Below are 24,824 nucleotides of genomic sequence, written 5' to 3'. Positions count from 1 at the left end.
AGGACAGCTTGTCACAACACATGCTGATTTGTTCACAAAGGTTCAGGTGTAGTTGAACTAGACACTCACCAGTGGATCAGACTCCATTGTGGACAGAGACGTGTCCCTGTTGGATGTGTCCCTGTCGTCACTAGGCTGCTGTGTTGGAGCAGAATTGGGGCCATTGGTTGGCGGAGGGAGGTGAAAGAGTTTGGCCTGGTCTTGTTGAGCTGAAGGCCAAGGCAGCGTATCCCTCACCCACTCCACTGGATCCTCCCACGCTGATTTCTGACCATGGACCTGAAGTATATCAGTGCAGAGATTGAGCTTCAAGACAACACTGCACTTTGAGAAGACACAATAAGTATCATATGATCCAACATATGAAATGCAACTCTTTTAGTAACAGATGAGCTCTGTTCTGAAACCTAGTGATTTGCCTCATTTTGGCCAAGTTGCAAAAGCCACGACATAAGCCGACTTCAAAGAACTAATGGCAATTAAAGTCAACATTGTTGTCACTTCGCATCAGCTATGTCTGGACCAAAAAGGTAAGTTAACTGTCTATATAAGCAGCTTTTCATCAGTTGTTAACTTAGAAGCTGTTGAATTCAATTGGGAGTATAAGCTGAGTCTTTCGTGAAGTGTGTTTCAATTTCAAGTTTGAACCATCTTACTCCATAACTCCTAAACTCTGCTGGATGTTGGCCATCAAAGAGTAGGGTTAGACATCAATTCTTCTGTAATCAGATGCTATGAGCCGCTTACCTTCACACCATCCTTAGCTCCCTCCTGAAGATAAGGAATAATAGACTGGTTCCAGAGGTCAATAAACCAGGAGCGAAACTCTGCTAATGATACTGGGCAAGACAAGAAGAAGCAGGGACCTGCACAGACAGGAGCAAAAACTTAAGTTGCTGTAGGTTTTAACCTAACCTTTGAAAGGTTGTTTTTTTTCTGAAGAGCACTGTGTAAGACATTCAGAACGTGTAAGGCTGTACCTATGAGGAAGTCAGAGGTGCTGTGTTTCTCCAGGAAGGTATGGAGATGGTACCAGAGTTTAGGCACCCAGTCCAGAACCCTCAGCACCTCAGCACTGTGAACTGTGCTTTCGTCCTCCGCCTCGATCAACTTCCTGTGCAAGTAACGCACTAGGAAACCATTTGCAGGCTCCACGTTGTTGGAGAAGGTGACCATTCTTCAGGCAAACAGAAAATTACAAATGGTTAGCGTATTGATATGGAATTTCAACTTTTTATTTTCATTTTTTTCAGATTTAATATTGTCGTACCACAATCTAAAAACTTGAATGAAACAGTGCTAAAGAAATTAGGAACTTACCTGAAGCTGAGATGCAGGCCATGGTTGGATGACATCTTAACAGACTGATTGGTGGTTCCAATGACGTAAGGACTGAAACAAATAACCATAACCAATTTATAAAATATAATATACAGGAAAAATACTTCCCAAGAAAAATTTAATTTAGAAAAAATAAAATCCTGTCAAAGAGTATCTCACAAAGTTTGTCAAGAAATTTTTTCAGGTAATTTTTCTGTTAAATTATATTTTATAAAAATAAAATTAGAATTTTTTTTGCATCATTAAGAATTAATGACATTGACGATTTAAAAAAATAAGAAAACCACAAAAAATATTTTCTACCACATTCTCATTACTGTACTGCAAATATAATTTATTGTTTTTATTACGTTAAGTATTAATAAAGTTATGTTAGCTTTAAATATACTGCCTCTAATTTATGCAGGTTTTAATTTTAATATGATTTATATTATGTACTGTTTCACATTACAGTGATTAGACTTTGGGAAGAAATAGACTTAATTGCCAAAAAAACACAAAAAATGCTTAATTTTCCCTACATATTATTCTACCTTTAAAAATATGATTATTATATTTTTTAAGAAATTCGACAAAAAACACAATATTGTGTTCTTAACATAGGAGCTTCCTCACCATTTGTGATATTTGCAGGTCAGTGCACTATTGACCAGGTCAGTGATGGAAGACGCGTCACTGATATCGTCCAAGATAATGACCAATGGAATGTCCTCAGTGCCACAATCTCGGTCAATCTGATTGGCCAGATTAGACAGGTACAGCTGGAGGTCCTGGGGAAGAGAAGACCAAAGTGAGGCTTTACAACTGCTGGTCACACCAAACCAGTCAGTGTTTCCTGGGAAGTGTGATTTCTAGGCTTCACCTTGCAGGTCTGTTGGTGCATGTTGAAGGTGGTGATAAGGCCAGGGCCGGGGTCACGGCCGCTCCTCTCCAGCAGGTACTCAGCCAGTCGGGTGTTGAGGTAGGTCTTCCCCGTGCCGCTCGGGCCCGACAGGACCAGCCGCCGGTGCTTCAGAAGCAGACTTATGTAGTGTTGCATCATGGGCTTGGGGATGAGCGTCTCAAACACCAGACTGTCCACACACTTCTCCTTAAAGCCTGGAATAGAGTGAGATTAGTTGAACCAGAGGTCAGTGACAAGTGCCATGGGGAACTGCACTTTTTTCATATAGGGAGTCCGAGTTTCTAACATTATAAAGGGAATTAAGCACAGCATCTGTTCAGACGCCTGTGATTTTTGGCCAGTTTGAACATAATTTCACTCTTAGTTAGGACACCTCACGTTGTACCTGTGTAGGACAAGTTAAAAAGTGTACGTTTTTCACCTTTGAGGGCAACAGTGACAAATCCAGGACCCTTTTTTAAACAGTCACAGGGGGAACTTTCTGGGACTTCGTCTCCAAGCACCCTCCTGCTCTGATCAATACTGTAACTGTGGATAGAGTCGACAGACAGTCCCATACTCGCACTGGGATCCACCTGCGAAATATAGTTCTGATGTACGGATACAAAGAACACATTTGATTAATTATTATATAAAAAAATACATTAATTTAAATTATCTATCTATCTATCCATCCATCCATCCATCATATAATAAAAAAAAACATTTTAAATATTTTTTGTTCATACAACTTTTGTATACTACATTCTCATTTTAAAATCACGGCCTTAATTTTTTGCATTAATTGAATAATTTTAAGCTGTCTTTACACCACAGAAAGAGATCTCACCCTGAAAACTGTGGAGATGTCCGTGTCTAACATAGACCATTCGGTTTTCCCATGAATCCTCACAGAGCCGATGTAGAAATCCTGCTGCCTCACCTGCTGATTGTACACCAGTTGCCTTATTTAGTGCATTTGATCTAATGTTCATGTATGTAAAGCCATTTGCAATATGTTTTCACGTATTCACCTCTCTGGACACTTGCTGGTCAGCTATACGGACCACCACACGCGTAAAGACCTCATTCCTCTGAGATGAAAAGCTCAGTAACTCCATAGGAGCAATGTCTGCTTGACAGAAATAAATTAGTTTAACTCAATCCACCAGTGACATCTCTAGATCAGTAATGGAAGCAATGCTTGGAGCTAACAAGTTTTTATGTTTAAGTATGATATGGCATGACTAGAGGAACCCACCAGTGTTGGAGCACTCATTGAGGCTGAGGCTGAAGGACTTGGTGAGGCTCATGGCTGGTTTGGTTTGGTTGCAGTTCAGGAGGCTGGCCAGACCGGACGGTTGGGAGGTGGAAGTAGAAGGTGGGGTGCACGGAAGGACAAGGGATGATGGGGCACTTCCTGTTTTCAGCTGATCGTTCTCTGCCTTCAGGTTCTCCACCATACTCTACAATGAGAGATTTTGATGAAAGATTGGATTTCAATGTAATGTTTGACGTGCAAAGTCATGAACTCCAGTGAAGATATGCAAGGTTTCACATATTTGTGAAATGTCACAGGCAAGATATATCCATCATCTACTGTCAATAGTGTAGTGATGTATGCTTACACAGAAGTAGCGTTCAAACCACTTAGCTTTGTGTTGGTCACTCTGACAAATTGACATGACCAACTTAAACCCATTGCAAAAACTGTGAAATCTATCACCCTTATGTGTAACTGCCAAGGGTGTAGATTCCAATGGACAGGACTGGATTTTGCCGATGAAAACTAGCAGAGCAAAGGTAATACCAAATCATTACTAAAGCAGCCACTGACCTGCATGTTGTTCATGGTCTCTTGTAGCTGCTCCAGCTGGTGAGCTGAGTTCAGCGCTTCTAGCCGAATGTCTGTCAGTTTCATCTCTTTCTCCCACAGCTCAGACCGCAGCTCTGACACCATCTTCTCATCGCCATCGTTTTCCTCGTTGCTTTCCTGGATCCTGTTAGAACGCAATGTCATTTAAAAAGTGCTAACACTTAAAAGCAGTCAAAAAGGTGTAACACTCCAATTGCTGCTGCATTTCAAAAGTGAAATTGCCCACTTTTGCCTAATTTTCACTTGGTATTGTGATTGGGACTTGAGGACTTTACTCACACAGAGGACGTGGCTGATTGGCTGGATGCGAGGGAAGCGGGCGGGTTCTCTCCCTCTTCATGACCCAGTTTTGGTGAGTTGGGTGCAGAAGAATCTGGAGTGGCGATCTCTTCAATATCAGAGTACATGGAGCCACCTTTAGCGCCCTTCTTAATGCTGAACGCCTTGCCAAAAGAACTTCGTAACTACAGAGAAATCGAGAGAAAGGCAGAAAACTTAAAACACAAGGAAGTAATTCATAATAAATATTTGTTTATTCTGAATTTTTCATATATACATGTGGAAATGTTATCAGCTTCTTAATAATCATATTTTACGGAGATTTAAAATTTGAGATGCAATCATTCCTATAAATGAGCTTATAGCCTTGAACCACAAAAAATAAAACACAGGTAAAATAGCAAAGAGCTGTAACAAATTATTTCAACATGCAACGTGATGTGTCTCTCCTACACATGCCAGAGTTAGTGTGAGTGTACAGCTGCAGCTTCATTCTTGTATGTGTGACAGAGTTAATAACTGCTTCTCTTTTTCTTCTGTCATAGCCACATGACACGTTCACAGTGTTACCACATGTTTACAGTGTTAGTAATATAGCATTCTAGAGGGAATTCACTAAGAATGAATGGAGCCTAGTGATAGAGCTGGTCCCTTGCACCACTTTATAAGCTGCTGATGCACTGAAGTAATTAATGCAATTCAGGTCATGGCACAATTGCAAAATCATGTGGGTCTCCATTTTTGCAATTCTTAGCAGCTGGTGCTAACTAGAGGTTGACCAATACAGATTTTGCATGGCTGATAGAGTATATCTCGTAAAGCAGGGTGGCTGATGTCCAATATAGGCCAAAAATATATATATATATGGTAGTGTTGGTGCAGTGGATAAGACACATGCCTTTGGTGTGAGAGACCTGGGTTCGAATCCACTGTGAGACACCAATGTGTCCCTGAGCAAGACACTTAACCCCTAGTTGCTCCAGAGGCATGTGACCTCTGACGTATGTAGCAATTGTAAGTCACTTTAGATAAAAGCGTCAGCTGAATGATTAATGTAATAAAATATTGCATGCATAACCAATTTTTGCAAATGAATTTAGATTTGTTGTAAAATATATTTATTAAAATTAGAGATGAATCATTTAAAAAAATATATAAAAATCTGTAAAATTAAAAAAATTAGATTTCAAACAGCATCTTTAAGGGTTAGTTCATCCAAAAATGTAAATTCTGTCATTAATTACTCACCCTCATGTCGTTCCAAACCTGTAAGACCTTTGTTCATCTTCAGAACACAAATTAAGATGTTTTTGATGAAATCCGAGAGCTCTCTGACCCTCCATAGACAGCAAGGGTACTACCACGATCAAGGTCCATAAATGTAGTAAGATCATCATTAAAATAATCCATTTGACAACCGTAATTTTACGAAATTACGAGATAACTTTTTTCGTGTGCAAAGAAATACAAACAATGACTTATAAATATCAAATATAAATATAAAAAATATCTTAATTTGTGTTCTGAAGATGAACAAAGGTCTTACAGGTTTGGAACAACATGAGGGTGAATGATTAATGACAGAATTTAATGTTAGAATAGTATTTTTCACAGATAGAGAAGTGAAAAAGTAAACACTGTGAATATCTACATCCAGTAATCTGGTAACTCTGTGTGAACTGGGAATCATATTTTCTCATTTTACATACTGTAGGCTACACGGTGAATATAATATGATTATAACATGAATTTGATGTAGATGCAAACTGGATATAGTACTGGATTTAAAGACATGTTTGATTGATGACACTAAGCTAATAAAGATGGAGAAGGAGAGTGTCTCTGCACTCGCTTGGATTTCAGTGCTGTCCAAATAAAAGTCCTGCTTTCAACACTCATTGACCAAAAGAAAAAAAAAAAAACCATGATGGCTGATACCGGTAGTTAAAAATGACAAATATCACCATTTGGGATTTATCGGTTGACCACTTGTGCTATCTGCTTAGTGAATTCACCTCTTAACATTTATAACATACAGTATTTTACACATATGAAAGTATAAGCGGCAGTGACTGTGAGAGAAGCTGCACCGATGATAACCTTTACAGAGCGCTTAGAAACAACAGATGAGAAATATTCCCTCAGAGAGACATACACTTACCTCACAGACCTTAGAGATTTACAAAAGAAGAAGAATACGTGAGACAGTGGTTATGCGCTATAGCAGATAATAACAGTCACTATAATTCCATCTTATTCTCTTTTTTCCTCTTACCCAGCTCTTTTTCTTCTTCTTCTTGGCGTCGTCTTTCAAGCTGCCCACACTGGAGTGACTGGTAATACTGTTCAGACTAGAGATGCTCTCGGATGAGTTCTGCCTCCTCATCCGCAACTCTGAGAGAAGACATAAGGATGCTTGTTTGCTAACATTCATTCTATATTGAGCTAAAACTCAATTTGATGTGCACAGTTGCTGTCTTCACCTTTGGGGGCAACATCTGGGTTATTGAGTGCGACTTGGATGACGGCTTGCGCCTCCATGTTCTTGGTCTTTAGGCTCTCGATTGTTTCTCTAAGGTCCAGTAATTCACTGTCCTATAGAGAAAAAACACAGATGTGTTTAGTCTGTGCTCATCCCTTTAAAGCACAAACACTCAAACCACATTCCCCAAAGCGCTGCTACCGACGGTTTTCCAAACAAATGTAGGTTAACTTCTGATTTACTGCCTGCACTTGACCGGTGACATTTACGGCAGACAAAGCCACAGGGACGTCTACAAAAAAGCTCCTCCAGCTGTGCACCACTGGTACATCAACATGATGTGCTTTCTCTGAATCACTGAAATGATCTGTAGGGTCACAGCCACTCAAACGAATGCATGAATCCGGGTCGCTGCCTCTCAGCATGAGCTCTCTAGACCGGCTCTTTCACAGAGGGCAATGTGGCATGAAAGTCACTTCTAAACCCTCCTACATATGCGTCAATTTAGCCAAAGGCAAATCATGAACTCAAAATTTTGGAGCATTGCACAGATAAACACAGTGACTCCTTGACAGTAAATTAGCCAGCAACCCCCAACATCCATTCAGTCATAATTTGACCCAGATTTGCTCTTTGGCTCTCTGTGACTCCGAGGTTACATGTATTTATCTAAATATGGGCAGTAAAAGGACAGTTAAGGGGTAATACGTTTCAAACACATGGTCCGATAATATAAAGAAATTAGAAAAAATTTGACTCAGAAATGACTAAAATATTTGAACATCATGCCTTCTGCACGGCGCTGACGGAGAGGCTCTGGAGTCGAGAGGTCATGAGCGCCAGACTCTGCTCAAACGCTGCCACCAGGTTGGACTATAGATAAAAAAATAAAAATCATTTTGTGATTTTTCCAGGATTCTTTCATGAATAGAATAACTGAACGGTGTACTGTACGTACACAATAGTTTGTGCGTTGATAAGTGACGGTGTACACTTACATTAGCAGACAGCTGTGAGGTCAGATTGGCCACCTTCTCCTGGGAAGACTCCAGCTCCCTCCTCAGCTTGCGGATTTGCTGTGAAGAACCGCACAAGTTATTAACCAACATATAATACCATGCATACACCTGAATTCAATTTAAAGCAATAGTTCTCCCAACAATGAGAATTCTGTCATCATTACGCTTCCTCATGTTGTTCCAGACCTGAATGACTGAGTACTGTCAAGCTCCAAAAACAGACAAAACAAGTAAAAATATCATGAAAGTACTCTGAAGTCCTCTGATAGCTTTATATAAGAACTGGTCATTAAATGACTGACGATGTTCTCTAATGAAGCTCTCACATCTCATTTGTGCAGTGCTTATGGGCTACTTTTATATTGGCATTTCTGAGCTTGCCATTGAATTCCACTGGATAAAAAAAGCAATAATAAAAAAAAGAATAAAAATTCTGCGGATCGTCTGCTTTTGTGGAAAGAAAGCAAATCATACAGGATTGTCGTTATGGGACATTCATAGACATCGCAGGAGTAAATGATGACAATTTCCATTTTTGGTGAACTATTCCTCTAATGATCACGTTATTTACTTTGACATAAACACATAATACATCGTTTTTCCTAAATGACAGTGTTACAGTCAGCTGCAGCTGCTGGAAAACTGTGACAGGTGATATTTAGCACTCCCTACAGCAACTGTGTCTGTTTATATGATCTCTGTTTGGAACAGGCTGATAAACTCTATACATGCAGCTGAATCACAACAGAAAGACAAATGGTGAGTATATTCACACACAGACCATGAGACACAGACACAATGAGTGAAATCAGACTCAGGCTTGGAATGCAAAACTTCACCAAGTCCACTTTTTGTCCATCTCTCTAAGAGAGTTTTCAAAGTAACTTGGCGAGACGCCTGCATTTTGCATCCAGAGATCATAGACGTATCACGAAACAGTGAAGGCCTTTTCCCATCAGGATATGAAACAACAGCACCACAGCATGCAATGTGCCACGTCTAAAAGATCATAATGCAGTCTAAAAGTCTAAAAGATTTCCTCTTATATGCATTTCATTTGAAAGGATAATTATTAATTATTGTTTATTTTTAAATTGATGGTATATTATTATTTTTTTATGAAAATGTTATTTTGATTGTTATTTTTATTAACATTAATTACAGATAATTTACTATAGTATAGTATAGATATGAATGTTTTAGATAAATGACATTATACTTTATTTATAAATGCAATTCAATAAATGTATATATGAATTTATATTTTCTTTTTGTTTGGATGCTGAAGATTTTTTATTTTATTTTGTTGTTTATTTCTATTAATATAAATTCTAGATATATAGGTTTCATATAAAATGACCAATTTAGCAATTGCCATTTTAATCCAGCATTTACATATATATTCTTTTATTCTGAACCAAGATTCAAGATCAACAATTTTCTTAATTGGTAGGATGCTGGAAATAAGTTTTTTAGTTTTATTAAAATAAGTTTTATGTAAAATGAAGAAAATGTGGCAGTTTATTGCAATTTACAATTTAATTCACCAATTAAACTTTTATTCTGAATCAAGGTAATTTTCCTAATTGTTTATACCAATAAAATGTCTGGCCTTCATTTAAATATCAAAGTATTTTTCTATAAAAAAAAAAAAAATATATATATATATATATATATATATATATATATATATATATATATATATATAGTATTTTGAATCTGACAATTACTTTAATTGTTAATTATATAATATTTCATTTTTATTCTATTTACATTTTTTGGTGTTTGTTTTATCCCATCTGATGTGAATATGCCTTCACATTACAGTAAAGAAACACAGAACATGGAGGCAGTTATAAATACCAACATATGTGGCAAGTGTTTAGCTACTGAGAGAGAGTCGACCAGGACTGACAAAAACACAGCAGAGGAATCTCATAACAGCCTTCTGGACAGCTAATGGCAGTTAAAGGCTTTGAATCAATGTGTTAGTTCGTTAGCTCCTAACATTAGCTGACCTCAGCTGTTATGATCTCTGAGAACATGTATGACAAAATCAGCTTATTAATATGAAGAGAGGGAAAATCAGAGAGAGAGACAGACACTCACCTCGCCCTGTATTCTCTCCTCCGCCTGAGAGAAGCACGGAAGAAAAGAACGACAGATAGACAGTATAAGATACTAAAGAAATGGAAGTTTACAGTGAAAAAATAGGAATACAAATGAAAAAGGTCTAAAACAGGGCTGCACGGTCTGGCAGATTTTTTTTGAAAAATATTGTGATTTAATTAATTGTGCAGCCCTAAATAGTAATGACATTAAATGCATTTTTAATAAAGCATTGTTAAAGTGTTTCACTATTTATATGCCATGTGGGTTAAGCAGCTGTGAATGATAAAAGTAGCTTTAATTATGAGTGAATCGGTGAATGAAATACATATTTGACACCTTTTATTTTTTTTATGTCGTAATGCTATGACTTTTTTATTTGTTTATACTGTGGTGTGGACCTGCAAAAACAGGTCTGTCCAAGCTATAGCTCACATCAGCACCCAGTCATGTGCAGCAGTTCAAGTAACAGCTCCATTTTTAGTAAGGAAAGCAGAGAAAGCTTCTCTAGTCTCCCTGCTGTGAGGCTCCAGTAAATCAGCAGTTCGTGACAGTCTAGCGCCGAAACACACGTGTGTGGAGCTCTGGAGGGAAGAATAGTGCTGGGATACTTACTGAGGAGTAGCTGGAGGAGGCATTGGACACCAGTGAGAGCACTGAGCCATGAACTACAGGTGGAAAGAGACACACACACAGAGAAAAACACATAAGAGTGAGCTATTATAAATGAGAGCTATTCAGTAGCTAAATCCTACATTTCAGCAAAATCTGATTATTTATTGAACCTATCGTGTGTTGGTTTATCACTTGTTGAATCACATATAGTTTACATAGCTATGTTTTAGCATAAAATTACAGTCATTTTGATTCAAGGCTTTAAGGGTTATTCCAACCCAAAATGAAAACTTTGTCATTATTAGCTTACCCCCATGTCGTTCCAAACCTGTAAAAGCTTAGTTAATTTTCATAACAAAATTTAAAATATTTGGGAAGACAACCGAGAGGCTTGTAAAATATCACTGTCAAGATCCAGAAAAGTATGAAAAGCATCATCAGAATAGTCCATCTGCCATCAGTGGTTTAACTGTAACGTTATGATCGACAAAAATACTTGATACATAATAAACTATACATGAATAAACTGAAAACAGAAGAGACAGAAGAGACAAATAAAGTCCTTATTTTTGTTTTATTGGCATACAAAAAGTACTCTCGTCGCTTCATAACGTTACGGTTGAATCACTGATGCCAGATGGACTATTCTGACGGTGCTTTCCATACTTTTCTGGATCTTGACACTGTTATATACTTGGCAGTCAATGGGACAGTCACAAGCCTCCCAGTTTTCATCCAAAATCTTAAATTGTGTTCTGAAGACGAACAAAGCTTTTATGGGTTTGGAACAACATGGGGGTAATTGATTAATGACAAAATCTTCATTTTGGGGTGGAGTATCCCTTTAAGGCAACAATGGTAATATATTTATCCCTAGTGGGATTCGACCTTGCAACCTTCACCAGTCCAGAAATTTCCCCTGTACTCCCCCTGTAGACTTTACCATATAAATCCAGAGTCTCACCGTCATCGCCGGCGTCTCTGTCTCTGAAGGAGCCGGATCGGATCATGCTCTTGGGCCGCTCGGCGAGCGATAAGGTGCTGCCCAGCGGAGAGGCCTGGTACAGCTCAAAACTGGCCTCGTGAGCGGGGATGCTGTTGGATCGTGTCATTCTTGGCGTTCCTGAGGTGGAGCTGGGTGCTACTGCACATAACAGACAGCAGAGGGAGCCAGAGGTTATGTATGAGATAAAACAGATAGAGGTGCCCAGCATACTGCCTGACACAGACAAAGACAAATGCTAGAGTTGAGTTCGGTCACTTACTGATGCTCGTCAGTGGTGTTTTTCCTGTCAGTCTGGGTGAAGGGAACTGCGGCGGGCTGTCGGTCTCAGTCAGGCTCACTATAGTGTGCGAGTGACGTCTCTCTTTACTGTCCTCCTCAGACTGCGAGGACATGTGCTGGCTGATGGGACATGAGGGTGTGTGACATTAGTTCATGGACAGATCAAGAGTACCACTATCATGAAGCAGTGGAGGTGAAGTGAAATGAGAAGTACCTTAAGCCTTTCTTTGGGAGAGTATTTCTGTCCCTTTGTGAGCTGAAAAAAAAAAGAGAGAATGAGAAACGAGAAAATGAAAAATAGAGCATTATTCAAATGACAGGACGCTTATGCATGGGAATGAAGAGATCAGACTCCAAAAAGAGATCACAGTAATTTGTAAAGCAAAATGAGCAATTAGGAGGTCAGTCAGAGGGATTATTAGCAGAGATATAATCACAGTGTTAACATCATAGGCAATTGTTCTGCTTTGATTTTCAGGTGGATGTGAAGCGAGTGCAAATGTGCTGTAAAAACATCAAGACGCTAAATATTAAACTTTGGCATAGAGTTAGATTTGAAAGTGTAGTATGTAATATTGATAGCTAGCGGTTGAATGGATACTGAATGCTACATTCAAAACATTGGAGAGAGTTGTTTCTCCCCAGACTCGACGCTCACACAGGTTGCCAGATTGAGGACATGCAACAGGAACAAACACAAATGACAATAATATGCCTCTGGTCATAGAGCTTTAGATGGGTGCCGAAACTTTTTAATTCAGGTAGAATCTGCAGACTCTGAACCGTAGGTTTGCTGGCTTCCATGGCTGCAATACGCAGCGTTTTCAACCAACTGGCAACCTGGAGGGTCGGGTTGACACCAAAAATCCAACTGGGTAAAACTGCCAGTGGGCGGAGTCACATAGATCAAAACAAAAGTGGTTTGCCAACTGCCATTAAAAGGAAATGAAGACACTCAAATGCGCATGTGACACACAAAAACCATAGAGGTCAGTATCTGCAGGGTCAGTCATGTATCTGCCGTCAGATTATCTGAGATACCGTTGTTATAACGCATTGCTATAGGTTGCTTCTTGATTTGGTCTTGACTGACAGACCGGCATTCTGACTGCACAAGCTTCTTGCTTTCTAACCTTAGCTCCACTTTATGTTGCAATTATTCTGCTTAAATTACAAGATGTTTATAGTGATTTTATTGAGGAATACATCATCAGACTCTTATGGCCACTAGACACAATTCTGTGCTACAGATATAGCCAAGTTTTCATTAATAACTCCCCAGCGAAGAAACGAATAAAGAGAGCTACAGACATCACATCAGAGCTATGATGGAGGGAGATCTGCTCTGCACCGCGGCCCAGTACAGATATGAGCTAGATTAAGGATGGGAGCCGTTGTCCAGTTTTAATAAGACTAAGCAAGCGTTAACTAAATTTGGTGGTGGTTTTTATAAAGGAAACCACATGAAAACAGAGAGGTCACGTGTGGCCGAGAGCTGCATGATCCTTGAGGTGAAAATAACCTTGGTATAACAGGAAGAGAGAGCAGCTTTTAGATCTTTCCAGTGGCACACCCAGTGATGAGCTGCTGCTCCGAACACACAGAATGTGTTCCTTTTGCTCATTTACGTGGGAGGCCTGCTGTTTTAGGCCAGTGACAGGAAATGACCTCAGTCATCATTTGGTTTGTTTCTAATTGGTTCATAGCATAACATAACATAACATAATATGTTCATCCATACATAACATATATATGATGATTTTCAAAAAGAAATCTATAGTTTTAAAGGACAGATGTCATCTTGTTAGTTTTTTATGCTTTAGGGAATAAATATAACAAGATTAGATAACTTTCAATATAACTAATGATTACAAACAAGCCATATGAAGTCTATTATGAATTTAACAATGTAAAAAACATATAATATTGTATTGTATTGTATATTGTATTAAAATGTTTAAGCAAAAGTGAGCACAGGCCTCACCTGTCTGTGGTGAGCGTGAGCGAAACTTTGCTTCCTGTCGACCAGCCACCATCTGTCCCTCTGTCCTCATGTCTGGGCCTGGGCTCCGTCATGCTGCCCCCTGCTGGAGACACACTCATCTGCAGAGACAGGGACTCCATGCTACGGTGCAGGCCAGAGAGGCGGGGGAAGAGCGAGGGAGAGCCGCCAGCGCTGCCCCCTCGGCCCACCGTGGCACTGGAGAAACACTCAGAGGAGTTGACGTTGAGGATGGGAGCCGGACTGGGCGTCAGACAGCTTGTGCTGCTAATTCCTGATAGTTCTTGTAATTTGGAGAAGGGTGGCACTTTGGGAGGAAGCTGGTCCTCCACGTCGACTATCCCACAGTCCAGGCTGTTGGAGTTGATCTTGTCCAGGTGAGCCGGTTTGGGCAGAGATCTGGCACTGGAGGGCCTGTGAATGCCATGATACACAGATGAGCTCACAGACGCACAAATAACTCACATGATAGAAATGCCAATGACGAAAATAAACACATGAAAAATATGAAGATATATGGCATATTTAAAAATTTTTTTTAAATAAAATCTTTAAAAAATTAAAGTACAGATAATACCACCTTTCAACTTTTGATTGTAATGAAATGTTCTTAAGAGTGCTCAAAACTCTTTTTGTTTTGCTTGTTCGCTTCCCCAAGTATGATTTTTTTTTTTTTTTTTGTATGATTGTTATATAATTAGTTTTATGGCTACATTATATTGATTATATCAGTAATATATATGGTTATCATGGAAAACATGTCTCTACCATAGCAACATATTTACAATTTTAATAATTAATTAATAGAAAAATAAAGATCTAAAAATGTTAGAATATTAAAATTATTATTACCCGTACTGTTTCAGTATTATTTAAATATTTTCAGTTTTTTGTTCAGATTCTAGTAATCTTCTGTGCTTTTGTCATGCTTTATCTCAATAATAATAATGCAGCTTTATATAATAGTTTTAGAAAATAGTAAAAAAATATATATATTGGAAAAAAATTGTTTCTTTCTTATATATATATATATATATATATATATATATATATATATATATATATATATATATACAGTATGTGTGTGTGTGTGTGGATCTTTTAAATTCTTTCATGAAAGTTTTTCATGTTCACACGGTGATGTTCTTTCAGAAAGGACAGAAAAATGCACTTCTTCAGTTTCATCTATGCTCAAACACCTTTCCGGGAGTGAAGTTTGTATCATGATTTCAATGTTGGTATAGTGAGTGGATTTTTGAAGTTCTGTGACATTTTGCACATTTTGCACAAAAAGCAGGTTAAATGGACTTGCTAACACAAGAAGTTAGACTGACTGCTAGCTAACTTGTGTGAAACTGAAGAAGTACATTTCTGTCCTTTGTGAAAGAACAACACTGTGTGAACATGAAAAACCGCAGCCGATCAGAGCAGATGTGAGGTTTAATGAACAGCTCTGTGGAGGAGGTTCGTCTCACCTCTGAGAGTTGGGAGAGGGCAGCTCTGAATATTTGCCCAGGCTGGATGGCTGCCGGAGCCCTAGTAATTTGGAAGGAGGGTCCAGCGCGCTCTGTGTTGGTGTCAATGTGCCGTTCTTTAGCGGGACGCCTCCACCACACTCAGAATCAGACACCACTGCCTTGGCTTTGGCCTTCTCCTTCTCCCGGTCCGTCTGGTTGACTGGAGCACACCCTCCTGTACTGGCCCTATGGGAGCTCTTTGCACTGCCTGGTTCCTTCAGTCTGGACGGGGCGGGCACTGTTTTTAGGCCCTGCAGACCAGCGTCCATGTTGCTGCTGACGGGACGAGCTCCCGGCCGTCCTCCCGTCAGACTCAAAGTGCTGGACTTGGCGGGTCTTGGGAGACTACGATACTGGATGTTGTTGCGTGCGTTCGGAGCCATGAAACCTTGATCACAGTTCGACACATCAAGACTGGTCTTGCGTCCTCCACCTACCCCACCGGCAGAGGGTTTCACTGGGATACCAGAGGTTTTAGGAGTTTTGTTGACAATGGCAGAGTTTTCGGAGACGGTGTTTCCACTAGTTGTTAGCACAGTGGCGGTGCCGGTAGTTGGAACGGTTTTCTTGTAACCGAAGGAATTAACCGTGCCGGCGGAGGGACGGACGAGACCGGAGGGAGGTTTTCTGTGCTCGCCACGATCTTTCCCTGCATCCGAACTGGAGCGCTGTAAGCCTGATGTTTTCACTGCCATTTTGGCTTTATCCACGACTCGCTGATCGTTCTTTGCAACTGCAGGCACAACAATAAACACAATCAGACTCCAGCAACCAGTGGTGGACAGCAATGAAGTATTTTTATTATTTGACTTTTTCTTGAATACATTATAAGCCAATAAATTTCTTAAAAACATGTTGTTCCTCGTTATTTTGAACTGGAGAAATCCCAACTTGCTCAAAGATGTGATAGTGGTGTCCAATTCATGAACGAGCTGATTCTTTTCAATGAACCTGTCAGTTCACACACTGCACTACATCTCTTCTCAAGTTAACAACTCACTAATTGACTAATGCCGAATTTTTGGGATTTAGTATTGTGAATGAAAATCATATTTAGTTCATGACTGTCAATGGTTTGTGAACTAAATTTACTGTAAAAGGGTGAGCTGTTTAAACCCACTCTATGAAATGCTAGAATTCTCAACAGGGGAGGTTTTAGGTAAAACCAAAAATAAAAGAAAAATTACATTTAAAAAATAATACATTGAAAAAGAGTACTTCTAATGGATTAATATTGTATTAAGGCACCTGTACTTTTACTCAAGAAATGTATTTGTGTGAAACAGTGATCAGCCACCAAAACATCACATCAACCACTCAGAACCACACTGTGTGTACGGTATACTGTCCATGACCAGAAAGGTAAGAAAAACATCATCAAAGTAGTCCATGTGACATCAGAGGGTCCGTTAGAATTTGTTGAAGCATCGAAAATACATTTTGGTCCAAAAATAACAAAAACTACGACTTCATTCAGCATTGTCTTCTCTTCCGGGTCTGTTGTGAGCACATTCACAACACTGCATGAAGTAATCATTCAATTTAACCGGTTCTTCTTGAACCAGTTCACCAAATCAAACTGAATCGCTTGAATTAATAATCAATTTTAATAAACCGGTTGAAGAAACTGGTTCACCGTATCTTTTGCGCTCGACGTAATGGCGTCATTGGCGATGATTGCAAGCCTTCGGTTTACCCGCGCTCATAACATTAACACAGAATCAGTTCAGAATCAATCACCAAAAGAATCAGTTCAGTTCAGACGCTCTGTGTGTCGGTCTGCTTCACGCTGAATCACACATGCGCAGTATCATCAGCTCCTCGGTTCACGAATCGGACGCGTCTGCCAGAAACGGTTCTTGACTCGTGAATGAGTCAATCTTTTGTTCATTATCTGGCTCGGCTCGGTGTTCATCTTCAGTTCTCTCTTCACAGCAGTTCAGTCAGTGTACTGTTTGAGTACATGAATTACTCCGGGATATAGGTTTGTTTGAACTCAGAGGGAGTGTCAGCCCGTTAAAAAAGTTAACAGCTTAAGTCATTTGTGGATTAATGCGTATTGGAGAGGCGAACCATTTAAAACGATTCAGTTCGATTTGGTGAACTGGTTCAAAAAGATCCGGTTACATCAAATGATTCGTTCATGAACCGAATATCACTAAACAGCAGTGTTTTGAACTCTCTCTCACAACAGACACGGAAGAGAAGACAATGCTGAATAATGTTGTAGTTTTTGCTATTTTTGGACCAAAATGTATTTTCGATGCTTCAACAAATTCTAACTGACCCTCTGATGTCACATGGACTACTTTGATGATGTTTTTCTTACCTTTCTGGACATGGACAGTATACCGTACACACAGTTTCAATGGAGGGACTGAGAGCTCTCGGACTAAATCTAAAATATCTTAAACTGTGTCCTGAAGATAAACTGAGGTCTCACGGGTTTGGAACGACATGAGGGTGAGTCATTAATGACATAATTTTCATTTTTCGGTGAGATAGCCCTTTAACACTTCAGATAATTAATATAGTTTACTAAATAAATTGTATTTATTGTGCAAGGTTTCTTAGGAAAGACAGATTAATGCAACCTCTTACCACATCCAGCTTTAAGTGAGCTTTTACATTTAATTTAACACCACAATGTATAAGCAACACACACAGATGCAAAAGTCCTCTTCATTAGAGTAATGCACTCTATGGACACAATCCATCATGAGGTAAAGGACTTTCCTTCTTATGCTGCTGACTTCAATTCACTCAGCTTGAATATTTAAGACGTTAACTTAAACCGAGGACCCTTGAAGTTACAGATATATTTAAGAAGCAAAGGAAGTGGGTACAGTACAACTGTTACAGTACTGAGAACATGAAATGGGTGAACTTGTAAAGCCCACCCTGACGGCCATCTGGATCCTCTCAGAGATATTTATAAATTTGCGGCAACAACAAGGCAAAAATGCTATCGCAATCGTGACTCGATCTCCGGGGTCGAATGGGAAAACACACATACAGAAGACATTGTTCGCAAACTTAAAAACTGGCTTTACTCTAACAACTTCCCCCACTGTAACACACTGGAAAACACACTGCTGGAGTAACTTAAGCATTTAAATGACTCAATTAGCATGACAAATAAAAATAGTGCAATTGCGAAATACGGTGTGTATTTTATCTGTCACGAGTCGGTGTAATTCACATCACTGCCACCCAGGATGATGGCCAACACAAGTAAATACAGCTGACATGCACTTGAGATGGAGATTAGATGTGAAAAGAAATGTGTTGAGTTGGAATAATGTAGGACATTAGCAGACGATGACTGTATTATATACTAGCATGATCGTATCAAAGGATACAATGAGGAAAAAGACACATTTTTTACATGTTTGTTAAGACTGGAGGGAAACAGTAAAGTGAGTCAATGGAAACTGGAAAAACTGGACAGGGAGGAAAAAAGTGGCTAACGAAAAGATAGCTATCAAACTGACAGAGATGCAGCTGTGAGAGGAGGAGTGGAGATAGATGTCATTTGTCTCTTTAATACTACTAACTACAACAGCAGGCTTGTACAACAAAATTAACCATCGTCGTATTATACAAGACTGCGTCTTAGAATAACAACATGTTAGTGCAGTGGGACATAATAAAGATCCATTTCTCTGACATTGCTTATAATAAGTGGACATGGCAACCCCTTGTACATGACTGTGCAAAACACAGTGGCTCTGTCTACAATGGTTTAGATAAAATCGCCGCACATAACCAGTCTTTGTTTGCTGTAATATTACTTTGATCGTTTATATGGTTACCACACTTTAGGGGATTCACTCCTATATTTCAATATGGTCACTCCTGGAATTTTACAGTACGTGGCCTATTCTAAAGCCCACAGTATACTTCTGTTTTAACGTGAACGGTTATTTCACAGCTTTCAGCACAGGCTGCATGAACTGGTGATTCACACATGTGCACTAGAAATGTTCTTTTCTTTACACAAGCACTTGTCAACTGTGACACAAAAGTCATGTATGAAATTGTATTTTAAAATCTGAATAAAGACATACTATATAAAATGTTCAAGAAGATTCACTCTAGATGTTCTCTAGTCTTTCGTAGCCAGATCTTCAGGCTAATGGCAGAAGGTCTGGGAACCTTGGCCACTCTCAATGTCCAAGAACCGCTTAAGAGGCCATACGACTGACAGGTAAAGCAACCAATCGGGTTTCCTTTTTAGTTTAGGGGCTGGGAAATGTCGCCACAATAACAGACTGGCAAGTAAAACTTTTGGAGAATTCAAGTTTATGGTGCAAACTTTACAGCTTTCTTTTTCCATGAGAGGCTTTGGTATCATGGCAACTTTGTTTCCAGGCAGAACGTTAAATAACGCACACATCTCCCAATAATACTGAAGAATTCAACCAATCAGATGACTTGTTTTGTGTGCCATATGCACCCGGCATCCGGTCCATTGGTGTGGTCCTTTTCTCAGGTTACATCAGCAGCTTAGTAGACAATGATCATCTTTTGAGTTTTATGAGTGAGTCACTCAACTAATTCAGTGTGGAATAAGTGAGTCACTCAAAACATTCTCTAAAACAAGTTCAGTAACATCCTTTTGTCTTCATTGTATCATCATTCATTTTTCTATTCTCCCATATCCTTTATCACCTTGTAAACCAGACTGAATCACATGATGAACTGAAGGACTTACATGTCCCTTAAAGAATGAACAAGTTCACGAACAAGACTCAAAACAGGTAACCGTCAAGATGCTTTTACAGTTGCACGCTTCACAGAGGACTTCTGTAAATGAGTCAACACATTGAAGTGATTCTTTCACATGAATAATTTATTCCTAAAACATGATTCGTTCTTAAATAGAGGGCCCTTTAACCACAGCCCAGAAAATCCATGAGATCCGCCTGCACTGCAGCTATGGGATTGATCAGTCAAAGAAAATCATCATCACTCTGTCTGAGGAGCGAGATCCCATAAATAAGATTGATCGGTTCATTTCTCCCCCAGTTTATGAGAGGCTGTATTTCATACACATCTTGCATGGCAGGGATTGAGGTTTCCAATTCTCTAACAATGTTTTCAAATATGGAATATCTGAGATCCAGTTCCATCATAAAGACAACATTGAATATAAACCTGGAACTAATTCTCTCTGTTACAATATGAGGGTATAATCATGATTTTCCAGTGGCATCTTGTGCGTTCAGTCTGTTCAATCAAAGTGTCTGTCCACAGGGAGAGGTAGATACCGCTGACACAGACGTATGGCTTGCCGGTCGGTAACATCTACAAACTCGCTGAAAGACTAATGACTGCTTCTGTGCTCCACTGTCTCTGGGACAAACCACTCCACTCAAGCGTTCAGCCAGTTTTCACAGTTCTGCTTGCTTTTCTTGTTTGGCTGACAATGACTTAGGGACCTGCATGTGCATTCTTTCATTTGAGAACTGGCTCTAATGGAAGCTCATTTCTGCCACAGAATTAAAAAAAAATAAGTAAATAAAAGTCAAAGGAAATTGTGACTGTTTATCTCAATTAAAATATTTTTTTTTTGCAATTTAATATCAAAAACACTATATATACACATAGCTAATATACATTAAAGTAGTACTCAGAGACAGGGCAAGCTACTTTTGCTTTCAAGAAATTCCCATTCTTTGGTTCTCCTAAAAAAACTGATTTCTTGTAGTAGCTGACATGACAGTTTCACTGAAGCTGTAATTTGGATTGTGTTTTCAGAATAAAAGCGGATCGGTTTGCGCAGTTCACTGGGTGCAATTGCTTAAATTTCATCAATCTGTCATTCATCCTCTTCTGTGTGTTTGAAAGCTCGACCGCATTGGCCACCGCATGGCAGACATATGCACAAGTGTTGACGTTCTGGCTACATGTCAACACACACTGGCTGCCTTTCATTAAAGTGACATCATGATGTGTTTCTTTTCGGATAGATGGGTTTATTTTCCAACACGTACAGAACAGCATGCAGATGGTTTCTTTCAGGTCCAGCTGCATAAACTCGGTGTTCCCTACTGCGTCTCTCGCTTTGTTGGAAATGATAAACGGACCCCCGCGAGGTGGCATTAAATGCACAAGAAAAGAATCAACTGGTTTCCTGGAGCTCTTTCGATTTGAAGAGCTCTACGTTCATTAAGTGCGAAAGCGACTAGGTCTAAAAACATCAGCTGGGGTGATGCACTCACAGGAAGAGGGATAGGTGTTGGGTGACTTGGGGTTTTTAAGAGCTATCATCAAACCCAACCCCCCCACCCACCGCCCGGTGGAGGACAACAGCTGGCGAGATCTGATGCCAATCGTCCACTCGAACAGGGCGTCTTTCTCTAGCAGCTATTCTACCCATGCCAGCAGCAGAATCAGGCTTTGTTGGAGCTCTGCATTGGACGTAATGACCCAGCACTAACTGCCATCAGCTGAGTTTGCCATTGAGACAGAGGACTGCTTTCAAAGATGAAGCCGATTAGAAGAGTGGCTTTGTTTCTAGATGAGGTCAAAGCCATTGATACTGGACTCTGTAATCACTTCACGGTTTGTTGACTCAAAGGTCACCTAATACTCTCAGATGATAACATTAAAACCCAATAGAAACAAAGAATCGCCAAAGAGATCTCTTTAATGCCTTAATTGTTTTGTCTAGACCTCAATCAGGTTAAATGGAGAGCAAATTGAGACGTTTGCTTAAGCCTCATGCTTAGAGTTTTTTTCCAAAGAGAAGACCTACAGTTTCATAAGAAATATCAACAATGACACAGATTGAGCTATAAATCAAAAATCTAAAGTGACAGATCCCCATGTGAACTAAAGTATTATTTGTTTACTATTTTAAATTTGATATTACAGTTCTTGCCAACGCGATGATATATACTTGTATTGTTACTGCTGATTCAAAGATTCAAATTTCAATCTATTATTTTAATATAAAACACTGAAACATAAGATCAATGACAAAATGTATATGTTTTTACAGATTACATTTAACTGTGTTTTTAAATTTTCAGTTATAGTTTATATATATATATATATATATATATATATATATATATATATATATATATATATGCACACATACATACATAGAGGTTATGGATTACAGGTAGATGTTTCTTGCACAGACCAATCATTTTGCTTCATAAGATCTCAATATATTGTCAGCAGTCACAGGTATTAATTTTGTGTTAACAGTGAATGTAACCATTGACTTGCACTTTACAAATCACTATACAACCACAGTGTCAATATTGAATGTTCAATTGAAGAAAAAAGTGACCTACATCTTAAATAAACAGCAATTTTATTTTATTATTATTACTATTTTTGGTGAACTATCATTTTAAATAAAAATAATAATAATTGAGAACTCAGTTTATTCTTCAGAGCTATGAATGTAAAACCTTTGAGCAATAAAATTTACCTTTGAAACAGTATAAATTCGGGTCATATTTGTTCATTTTTCATATTTTATGCCTGTGTTGGCAGGATTTGGAGACTGGAATGTGAGGAATCATGGGAGATGAACGACGTGTAGCATGTTTTGGGGTGTATGTGTGTGTGTGTGTGTGTGTGTGGGATCACTCACCTCCTGGCACTTTGAGCATGCTCTGTGAGGTGTGTGTGATGGGGGAGGTCACGCCTACAGGAGGGTTCCGGCTCTTCTTCAGTCCGCTGGGTGGGTGGCCAAGCGTCTGCGGTTTCCTCAGCTCACTCTTGACTCCCGTGTCATCCTGAGATCTGCTTTTTTTCCATTTGCTGGATGACTCCGTCTTAAGGCTCCCCGTGTCATATCCTCCCTCATTCCGGCACTGAGCCTTCCCCTCCTCGCTGTACCAGGAAAGACCACTTTCAACTAGTGAGCGCTTCTCAGCATCGGTGCGCAGCTGTGGGAAGAGTTTGTGTTCAAATAAACGGTCTGGGACTATTTCACTGTAAAACTTTGAGAAAAGAACTTAAAGAACTTCTGTGTAAATGTACTAGACAGATTCGTTCTTCCCTATTTGGAAACTCTGCTGTTCCATAAATTATATAAAATTAATATTAAAAACAAAACATTGATAAAAAAAGATTTTTGTCTAAAAAGAAAAATACAATATAGCACACTAAAACCTATGGAAGCCTGTTTCAACCAAAAATAAATGATTGATAAAAAAACATGACAAAATGCCACACTCACCTTTTTTATTCTGTGGTGGAAACAGGCTTCCATAAAAATCAACATACGATGAGAAACACTCAGGTGAAAAAAAAAGAAGAAGAAGCAACTGATTTATCTCGACACAGACACCAAACATGGAAGTTTTGTTTCAGGGTCTTGCGTTGTGGTCACATTCCAACACGAGCAGCGGAGATGAACAGAAGTAACACACGCTGAGATAAATCAGCCCAGAACATCAGAGCAGAACCGTCTGCTTAGTTCTGGCTCTATCTATCACTGGGTTTAACTAAAAGACACAAAACTAGCTTCTGCCTGCTTTCTATTGCCATAGGCTGAAGATGATATATTCATTAATGTGTGCAATCTCTCTCTCTCTCTCTCTCTCTCTCTCTCTCTCTCTCTCTCTCTCTCTCTCTGTGTATACATATATAGATTTGTTTTATGTACATCAAACCGTACAACATTTAAGGTTCCAGTGTTACCTCGTGAGAGTAAAATCTGTGTGTAAATGAAACCGAAGACGACTAAAGTAAAGTCCTCTTTAAAGTAAGAGGAGACTGACAGTGCTGCCAGGTCTAACGGACCATGTCCGGCTGAAGGAGAAGCTCTGTGGAGGGGCATACCTGCTTTATTAAATGTAAATAACCCTTCGTGAAAGGTTGATGTCATTTGAGGAATGTCTGCTCCCTTATACTGGGAGCTGTGGGATACGGCAAGCTCACATGTGTGACCAATTAGACCTGTCTGAACTTTGATGTTTGTATAACTGTGATATTGACATGTCATTTCCTTCTTCTGGCTAAGGCAGCCGCGTGGGTCAGATCAAGAAAGACGCCGGGGATACCTGAAGAGTACAATAAAGCCAGCTGAGGAGGAGGCCAGGCTGGTATGAGAGTCTGTGGGGGTTTAGAAGAACACTAGGATCTGCTTGATGGAGGAGATAACCTCTGTAACCTCATGAAGCAGATGACTTCATGAGAGGTTCCTTTAGGTTTCGAAGGATATACAGGGACACAGTCCTCTTGAATTAGTTCACGAGTTCACCCTTACATCTAATCTGAAGGCAAATAGTAGGCATATTTTGGCGTGCTGTCCTGGGGGAGGGGTCCGGGCCCGGAGCATAGCCCGAACCCCAATAACTCCCCCATCCCTAATTTGGGATAAATAGATTAGAAGTGAGGAGTTGGGGTGGAGGAGGGTTGCCGAAAAACTTTCGTGGGACAAG

At 39.4% G+C, this 24,824-nt stretch overlaps 1 protein-coding gene across 6 annotated transcripts in view; it reads right to left on the bottom strand.

Moving 5' to 3' along the window:
- The window catches only part of LOC128011659 (neuron navigator 1), a 131,956-nt gene that overhangs the window by 4,368 nt on the left and 102,764 nt on the right, over positions 1 to 24,824 (bottom strand). For 4 of the 6 annotated variants that reach the window (XM_052594307.1, XM_052594311.1, XM_052594308.1 and 1 more), the window contains 24 exons: positions 23,027 to 23,324; positions 15,367 to 16,141; positions 13,874 to 14,305; positions 12,104 to 12,145; positions 11,870 to 12,009; positions 11,569 to 11,748; positions 10,605 to 10,657; positions 9,990 to 10,013; positions 7,860 to 7,937; positions 7,651 to 7,734; positions 6,863 to 6,974; positions 6,655 to 6,773; positions 4,380 to 4,564; positions 4,062 to 4,224; positions 3,486 to 3,690; positions 3,259 to 3,356; positions 3,075 to 3,170; positions 2,667 to 2,835; positions 2,204 to 2,439; positions 1,957 to 2,111; positions 1,321 to 1,392; positions 981 to 1,177; positions 748 to 866; positions 70 to 279 (listed from right to left, as the gene is read on the bottom strand). In XM_052594307.1, coding sequence (XP_052450267.1) covers positions 70 to 279; positions 748 to 866; positions 981 to 1,177; positions 1,321 to 1,392; positions 1,957 to 2,111; positions 2,204 to 2,439; positions 2,667 to 2,835; positions 3,075 to 3,170; positions 3,259 to 3,356; positions 3,486 to 3,690; positions 4,062 to 4,224; positions 4,380 to 4,564; positions 6,655 to 6,773; positions 6,863 to 6,974; positions 7,651 to 7,734; positions 7,860 to 7,937; positions 9,990 to 10,013; positions 10,605 to 10,657; positions 11,569 to 11,748; positions 11,870 to 12,009; positions 12,104 to 12,145; positions 13,874 to 14,305; positions 15,367 to 16,141; positions 23,027 to 23,324 — 4,242 coding nt within the window. The remainder of the gene's footprint in view (positions 1 to 69; positions 280 to 747; positions 867 to 980; positions 1,178 to 1,320; positions 1,393 to 1,956; positions 2,112 to 2,203; positions 2,440 to 2,666; positions 2,836 to 3,074; positions 3,171 to 3,258; positions 3,357 to 3,485; positions 3,691 to 4,061; positions 4,225 to 4,379; positions 4,565 to 6,654; positions 6,774 to 6,862; positions 6,975 to 7,650; positions 7,735 to 7,859; positions 7,938 to 9,989; positions 10,014 to 10,604; positions 10,658 to 11,568; positions 11,749 to 11,869; positions 12,010 to 12,103; positions 12,146 to 13,873; positions 14,306 to 15,366; positions 16,142 to 23,026; positions 23,325 to 24,824) is intronic. The other 2 variants (XM_052594309.1, XM_052594310.1) reach the window with 2 other exon arrangements.

This window comes from Carassius gibelio, chromosome B23, assembly GCF_023724105.1.
Source record: "Carassius gibelio isolate Cgi1373 ecotype wild population from Czech Republic chromosome B23, carGib1.2-hapl.c, whole genome shotgun sequence".
In the NCBI taxonomy this organism is placed as follows: Eukaryota; Metazoa; Chordata; class Actinopteri; order Cypriniformes; family Cyprinidae; genus Carassius; species Carassius gibelio.
This window is presented reverse-complemented; position numbering and strand designations above follow the sequence as displayed.